The sequence below is a fragment of the Pagrus pagrus genome, assembly GCF_965226575.1.
Source record: "Pagrus pagrus genome assembly, chromosome: 13".
NCBI lineage: Eukaryota > Metazoa > Chordata > Actinopteri > Spariformes > Sparidae > Pagrus > Pagrus pagrus.
The window spans coordinates 16,193,901-16,201,870 of record NC_140197.1 but is presented as its reverse complement, the minus strand read 5'-3'; the positions used below and the strand labels follow the sequence as shown (position 1 = coordinate 16,201,870).

General features: G+C 36.6%; 1 protein-coding gene and 1 long non-coding RNA gene across 2 annotated transcripts; both read right to left on the bottom strand.

The window, feature by feature from the left end:
• Positions 1 to 1,123: 1,123 nt before the first annotated feature.
• LOC311267989 lies at positions 1,124 to 2,617 on the bottom strand. Its single transcript, XR_014623901.1, has 4 exons — positions 2,558 to 2,617; positions 2,257 to 2,455; positions 1,940 to 2,089; positions 1,124 to 1,253 (listed from the first exon to the last, which is right to left on the bottom strand). It is a non-coding gene; the product is annotated as an uncharacterized lncRNA (long non-coding RNA).
• A 2,038-nt stretch (positions 2,618 to 4,655) lies between these two features.
• LOC311268111 (interferon-induced protein 44-like) lies at positions 4,656 to 7,717 on the bottom strand. The gene is made up of 5 exons (XM_084371497.1): positions 7,653 to 7,717; positions 6,950 to 7,099; positions 6,365 to 6,536; positions 6,142 to 6,242; positions 4,656 to 5,986 (listed from the first exon to the last, which is right to left on the bottom strand). The coding sequence occupies exons 2-5, from the start codon at positions 7,034 to 7,036 to the stop codon at positions 5,795 to 5,797; spliced, it is 552 nt and encodes a 183-aa protein (XP_084227623.1). The 5' UTR covers positions 7,037 to 7,099; positions 7,653 to 7,717; the 3' UTR covers positions 4,656 to 5,794.
• Between the last annotated feature and the right edge of the window lie 253 nt (positions 7,718 to 7,970).

The window sequence follows — 7,970 nt, the reverse complement described above, 5'->3', positions numbered from 1 at the left end:
CACTGACCTGTTGTCTATAATTGCAAACAAATCATATGTAATGAGAAGTGGATTAAGAAAATAAAACAGTCACTAGGGAATAACAACATTGTGAAATGGAAACAGACTTCAGAAAAAAACCCATTTTGGAATAAAATACTAGAATTCAAAATGAGACACCTTCAATAAAGTGTGCGCTTGCGAAAAAGAGTATGATGACATAGCATTTGCTAATAATAAACTGAATAGGCTAGAGTATGAAGGTCTGTTGCGATAATTCACAGATCCGTGGCTGTATAATTGTACATATTGTGTAATAATTCATGTGATCATTGATTTCACAGCGTTGTATGTATTCAGTCTTGCACACTTTGATTTTCCATACAAACAGGAATCCTTTTGGCACATCCTGGTCATCAAAGTAAAATAACAATTAATAATACACATTGATATTGTGATAATATTGTGATTGTGAATTTGTTTGGCCATAATCGTGTAGTGAAAGTCTGATATTGTGACAACCCTGATATGAATTACACAATAACAGAAATCACTATGAAGAAGAATTCAGATAAATTTGTAGGTCTACAGGTCGTTGAGGAAGTCTTCTCCATAGCTGATCATCTGTCTCAGTGCAGTCAATATCAGCGCATCAATGCCTTCATGTGTGTTGATTTCTGATTCGTAGTTCTTCACAAGAAAGATGCAGTTCAGTTGAAGTCCCAGCAACTCACTGAACGTGTCGACCTGAGTTTTTGACAAAACAGAATTCCAGTTGAACAATAATAATAATAAGTGGTGACCAAAGGATATTTTTGGGATCGAATACTGAAAATTGAACTTAAATTGCATTTCAAGATATCACCAATAGAAACTTACCTGTTTCTTCAGGTACTTGCTCTTATACACGTTGTTGATGTCTTCTTTCGCCTTCAAACAGGCTTTATCAACTTTGGTGAGAATGGCCACTTGGGGAATCCCTGCCGATACAGAAACCTGATCAGTATTTTAAACATTTGTTTTACTGGTATTTTGATTAATAAAACCCAAGATGTCATCATTACTCCACACAGAGTATAACAACTGTGATATCTGCTTTTACCCATATCACGGGCTGCTAGTCTGACTTCTCTCATCTTCTTCACAACTTCGTCGCTTAGCAAAGATACTGTGTCAGCAGGAATGACAGAAACCAGGACATGAACTCTGTCATTCAGAGTGGGAGATGGGTTGTAAAATGGATCACCCTTCTGCATTTGGCATCCAGGATTGAACTATAGAAAACAAAAAAATGCAGTGAAACAATGCTTTTTATGAACAATGGGTTCAAAGGTCCTAAGTGTAAGAAAAAATAATTTTGGAGTATCACTCTCAAGTCATCAAAAACAAAAAGACACTTTGGGATGGCGGCCGACCCGTCCTACAATCCTGCAGCTTAAGTTTTTGTGGAATTGGGAATGAGACTCAAAAATCAACTGTTCTTGCAAATAGGACCTTCAATGAAAAATAATAATATTAACTGAAGAAAAGAAATAGAGACTTAAAGGCACCCTGTGGAGTTTTTGAAGTGCTATGGAAAAGTTTTTCTATGAGTGGACCTCATTTTGTTTGTCTCATGCACAAATTGAGGCAAACTTGCCCACGGATGACACAATACACACTCCTGTCAATGCTTTCACACTATTTTACTGATCTAAAGGGGGGTGGTAATGCACCAGACAAACAGGAAAGAAGAAGACTGCTTGCTGCAGGACTAAACATGGATGTAAATAATGCAGAATTCAAACTTTATGAAAAATTTAGTGTTTTAAGAGGAAGGAAATATCACATTTGTGAAACAACAAGAATACACACAAAGCATTTTGGTGTTGAACACTGAATGTAAACATAAGTTTTGTTTGTTTACAAGAAAAACTCCACTGGGCTCCTTTAAACAATGTCAGAGTTCAGAGGATTGTACCTGGTAACCATCTTTCACATGTCCCATCAGAGCCAGTTTGAGGTCTTCCACATGAACTCCATCGTCAGGCAATTTCTCAAAGCCCATGATGTCATTTAAAATGACAGAGTAAGAGTTCTCTTGATCTTTGGGGATTTTGTAAGTTTTGTACTGTAAAGCAGAAGGTGCATTTATTTGCATCATTTATCAAATCCCAGATAAATATGCACTTCTTAAAGCAACACAATAAAATACATTTACTGTAATAGAATTCATTCAGCAAGCTAGAAATGGCTTGATTCTCACATGTTATCGTCACAATCAACTGTTATTCATACTTGTTTGGTGAAGCTGGTCCCAGAGGCTGCATCAGTCGGACATCGAACGATAACTCTGCCTTGTAAAACACTTTGAACAGAGTTGATGAAGCAGGACTTGCCAGCACCAATGGGTCCATGAAGCAGAATCCTGAGATGGGTGGCTTTATTGTTTCGAGGTTTGTAAGATTTTATAAAATCGAGATTTTCCTTGTTGTTCCTGTATGTTGAAGAAACATTCTTAGAATAAAATGCTGTATTCATTTGATTATTAAATGCACAATAGGCACATTGGCACCACATTGACTTTATGTTTACTCACTTTGGCATAGTCCTCCATGGCTGACTGAAAAGTGCTGAAGACCAAATTAGAGATGTTAACATGCAGTAAGACAAAGATGTATTTAAATCAACTTCACCAACATCATGCATTCATTTATAAGTTTGTTATTTTTATAATATTTGGAACAAAGTGAAAGTGTGACAGGTCAGGACTTACCTCCCCCCATAGCTGTAAAGTGAGACAATTACATGTAAATGTGCATGAATGTACCCCAGTACTGCCAGAGATGTTCAGATCCTTTACCTTTCAGTAAAAGTACCAAAACACAGATATAAAAGTATTCCATTTAAAGTACAAGTTCTGCTATCAAAACCCTAGCAAAATCCATCAAAACAGGAATAAAAATTATTAAGTATGTCAAATTTATATCCGGGCATGCTGCATGTAAATAAGAGGCAAGTCAGAGTTCACTTTCTAGTTCAATAAGTAGTCAAAAGAATAACAGAGGCTCAGCTCTGCAGTACATAATAAAGTAAACGACAGACAGATACAGATAAAAGACATACAAAATCTAAGCAAATAAATAAAATATGTGAAACTAAATAAACAAATGACATTTTGGCTTCATCACAGCAGCATATTTTACTATTATATCTGAGGAGAGACGATAGAGAAACTGCTTACCCTTACTTATGTGGCTCTGGACAGTGACACTGCCGGGTTTAGACTGTTTTTATAGACTCGTTCCTTCCTTGGTTTTCTGCTTTCGTTTTCAGGTTATTCTAAACCTCTATGAACTTCTATCTTTCAAACTCATAAAATCTGTCAGAATCTGAGTGTCAAAACAGGGGGTACCTTTCATGTGTATATGCCATGCTAAAACCACTTTAATGGAAAGTAGGGACTGATTTACAGTAAATACACATGATTATGTTTTGTATAATCTCCTGCAATCTCTGACTTGAAAATTTGAGACTGCTCACCAGATCATGGTATGTCTACATTAAAATAGAGCTACCCACTTGTGCTAGGCAAGTTAAAAAACAAGGTACTTTCTACGCTTATGAAGTAGCTATAAACACAAACCCTGGCACAAACATATATCTGTGCACTGCAGAAAATTTCTGTTGATTTAGAAAGTTCCAAAAACTATGCCGTTTTTCCACTAGCACTTTTGGCCGTGCTGAGTCAAACTGAGCCGCTGATTTGCTTTCCCATTATCAGTTTTACTGTGCGTTGAGCCAAACCACCTCGGTGATGGACCTATTCCGTGGCCGCCCACCTTCAAGCGGGCCGCGGTGATGTCTCGTGGCTGCAGCTAACCCATAACAAGCACAGAACTCCCCCGAAAAATCGATACTCAACTCATGTCTGTGTAGTTGTGAGCATGAAATCATTCAAGGTACAAGGTAATTCGTTTATCATTGCACAATACTGGGTTGTATAACGGAAGGGAAGCTCATAAACTCCTTCATGCTTCGCAGATTACAGAATATAGCCTATACGATGCTGACTGCCGCAGTTTCACATCTGCAGCTGTAGCTCAGGACTGCGCCTGCAATAGATTAATGATAATAACATTTGAGGAAGTTAGTGTGGTCAGAGGGTTAGAGTTAGTGTGCACGGTGCATCTGTATGTACAAGTTCTGTGTGTGAGATATTCTTTTTGTAAAGAGACCTGCTCTGATGACAGTTCGCTCAAAAGTCTGGTTAAACTTAATTAAAGCAGATGCTGATGATCATGTCTTATGCGTGGGTGAACAGGAACACGAGAAATCTGTCCCAAGATGTAGCTCAGGTACTTCACTTAAATACACGCAGAGGAATTCACCTCGGGTGCGTTATGTCATTAAATATATACAAATATACAAACTTGGGTTGATGATTAAGAGTTTTGAGCTTTAAAATATGGATGCGTTCATGAATTCAGTCAGACATTTTTGTTCAGAAATTCAGAGCTCTCAGATCATTGTATGTATGGGAGTAAGTTTTAGCCGTTATCAAAAACTAGAGAGAATAGAGAACTTTATATTGTAGCTTAATGAGATTTTAAAAGATAATTATTTTTACAACAATTTTATGACACAGCTAGAATTAATCAGGTCATAGATAGACTTAAAACAAAATACTGAATTGAAGAAGCCAATTTAAAATGGAAAATGATAATCTGAATCTGTATGCTGAGGTGAAAAAAGTGAAATGTTCAATGCAAAAGCTGAAGTGGAAATCCTCAAACTGAAAGCATTTGTATTGATGCAATTGTAAATAGCATTGGAAATAAGACAAGGAAAAACATGAAATGTGAAGCTCAAAATGTGGAATAAATGAATTTCTTTTATCAATTAGGGGATAATAGGGGACAGCCCAAAAAAGGTTGAGAGCCACTGATGCACCGGCACCTCTAATCGCACTCTATAGCGCCCTCTGATGGACAGACAGAATTTGTTTAAGGGGCCACTTAAATTGTTTTCTTGAAAGGTGTTACCAACTAATCACATGTTATCTGGAAAAACCACACGATTGTTTGAACATATAGAAAAGTGCAGGCGAAGGCCCGCCTGAATCATTTTAAAAGGTTTGTACTGCAGGCTATTGCAACATATTCCACCAACTAGAAGCTATAAATAAAGGGAAACAAATGACACATCTCATGGTTTTAACCAAACAGCGTTACTGTAGCACAACTAAGTAATGAAAAAGCATAACACTGAAACTGCTGTTGGAACAACAGGTGCAGTATGTGTAACCAGAAGTCTAAAAAAAAAAAAACTATGTGGTCTATATCTGTGTATATAAAGTTTCAACTTCCTCACATCTGTTCTGTATATCTCTCTACTTTTTTATTTTGTAATGGCTATAATGGCAATCAGATAATTAGCGACCAGAGGTGGATTTAGGAAATACAACTTACTGGGGAATAACAACATTATGAAATGAAAACAGACTTTGGAAAAAATTAATTTTGAAATAAAATGGTGGAAGTGAAAATAATTCGCCTCAAATAAAGTATGTAATTGTACAAAAAGGCTACAGTATTACAGTCTGTTGCAATAATTCACAGATCCGTGGCTGTTTAATTGTACATATTGTGTTATAATTCATATCCCTTTGACACATCCTGGTCATCAAATTAAAAAAACAAGCAATAAGACACATTTTGACAAAATGTCTAACTCATTAAAATGGACGGAGTGAAGAATCACATTATATAGTGAATATGAATTACACAATAATAGAAATCACCATAAATTACAATTCAGATTATTTTCTTTCATGTCATAGTAATGGAAAACATTCCTGGGCAGTTCGTAGGTTGTTGAGGAAGTCTTCTCCATAGTTGATCATCTGTCTCAGTGCACACAGTATCAGTGCATCAATGCCTTCATCCGTGCTGATATCCGCTTCGTAGTTCTTCACAAGAAAGATGCAGTTCAGTGGAAGTCCCAGCAACACGCTGAATTTTTCAACCTGAGTTTTAACAAAACAGAATTTCCGTTGAACAGTTATTGCAAAGTGGCGACCACAGGAGATTTTCGTGATCGAATACTGAAAATGTAACTTAAATTGTATTCCAAGATTACAAATCTGAAAACACTTTTAAAATACCACCAACAGAAACTTACCTGTTTCTTCAGGTACAGGCTCTTATAGACATTGTTGATGTCTTTTTTCGCCTTATTAGAGGCTTCATCAACTTTGGTGATGATAGCCATTTGGGGAATCCCTGCCGATACAGAAACCTGATCAGTATTTTAAACATTTGTTTTACTGGTATTTTGTTTATAAAAGCCAAATATGGCACCATTACTCCACACAGAGTATAACCATTGTGATGTCTGCTCTTACTCATTTCACTGGCTGCTATTCTGACTTCTCTCATCTTCTTCACAGCTTCCTCAGTTAGCAAAGGTACTGAGCCAGCAGGAATGACAGAAACCAGGACATGAACTCTGTCATTCAGAGTGGGATATGGGTTGTAAAATGGATCACCCTCCTGCATTTGGTATATAGGATTGAACTGTAGAAAACAATAAAATACAGTCAACTAATGTTTATAACTTAAAGGTACCCTGTGGAGTTTTTGTAGTGCTTTGGAGAAGTGAGTGGGATGTTTGTCTAGTGAGCATAAGGATGCACATGTGCATTCCTGCCAATGTTTTCAGTCTATTTCACTGATCTACAGGTGGCGGTAATGCACCAGAAATGCAGTAAAGAAGAAGACAGCTTGCTGCAGGACTGAACCTAGATATTAACAATACAGTATTATACGTTTTTTATGAGGAAGGAAATACATTTATCTCATTCGTTAAACCTCAAGATTTCACACAAAGCTTTTGGTGAGTAAGGTGGAATGTAAATATAACTTTTGTTTATTAACAAGAAAACACCACAGGGCCACTTTAAACAATGTCAGAATTCAGAGGATTGTACCTGGTAACCTTCTTTCACATGTCCCCTCAGAGCCAGTTTGAGGTCTTCCACATGAACTCCAGTGTTAGCTCTTAGCTCCAAGCCCATGATGTCATTGAAAACGAAAGAGTAAATGCCCTTTTTGTCTTTGCGGAATATGAAAGTATTGTACTGTAAGGAAGAATCATCAGTTATTTGCAGAATTTTATCACATCCAAGATAAATATGCAGCTGTTTAAGCAACAAAAATAAATACATTCATTATACTAATATTCATTAAATACACAATTAATCAAAGGAATAGTTCTGAGAAACACTTATTTGCAAGTATGGTATGAGTGAGGTGCATGAGACCCTTCGCCCTGCTGACTAAAGATTTCTCTCTTCACATATTTCATATGTTGGAGTGGTTTCTGTATGTCAGTGTTACTATGATTCTGTGGGTGTGGCATATCTCTAATATTTATCATGCTGTAACAAATGTCAGTTTAACCTTTGTTTCCACTGTGCCAGACCAAGAGGTCTGAAGATTAACTGACATTATACATACGTACAGAAATTGTGTTATGGCTAGCAATTGGATTAATGAACTACAACTATAATAAGAATTGAAATTATATGGTCAGTAATCCTTGATGCTATTTTACCCACTACCATTAATGTTTAAAACTGAGAGAAATTCTTAATGAATTTTCTAGGAATCACAATCAACAGTTATTCTTACCTGACTGGTGAAGCTACTCCCAAATGTTGCATCTGTCGGAGCTTGACTGGTAACTCTGCCTTGTAAAACACTGTCAACAGAGTTGATGAAGCTGGACTTGCCAGCACCAACGGGTCCGTGAAGCAGAATCCTGAGATGGGTGGCCTCATAGTTATGAGGTTTGTAAGTATTCATAAAATCAAGATTTTCCTGATTTGTACTGTTTATTAAAGAAACAAGGTTCAGATTAAAATACTGTTATTTTGATTATTAAATGCTCAATATGAACATTGGCAACACATTGACTTTATGTTTACTCACTTTGGTATAGTCCTCCAT

Coding starts and splice junctions, on each gene's coding strand:
- LOC311268111 (XM_084371497.1), bottom strand. CDS start 7,036: ATGGGCTTGGAGCTAAGAGCTAACACTGGAGTTCATGTGGAAGACCTC. Junction 6,243..6,364: donor AATAGCAGCCAGTGAAATGA/GTAAGAGCAGAC, acceptor CTGTATCGGCAG/GGATTCCCCAAATGGCTATC. Junction 5,987..6,141: donor GCCTGTACCTGAAGAAACAG/GTAAGTTTCTGT, acceptor GTTAAAACTCAG/GTTGAAAAATTCAGCGTGTT.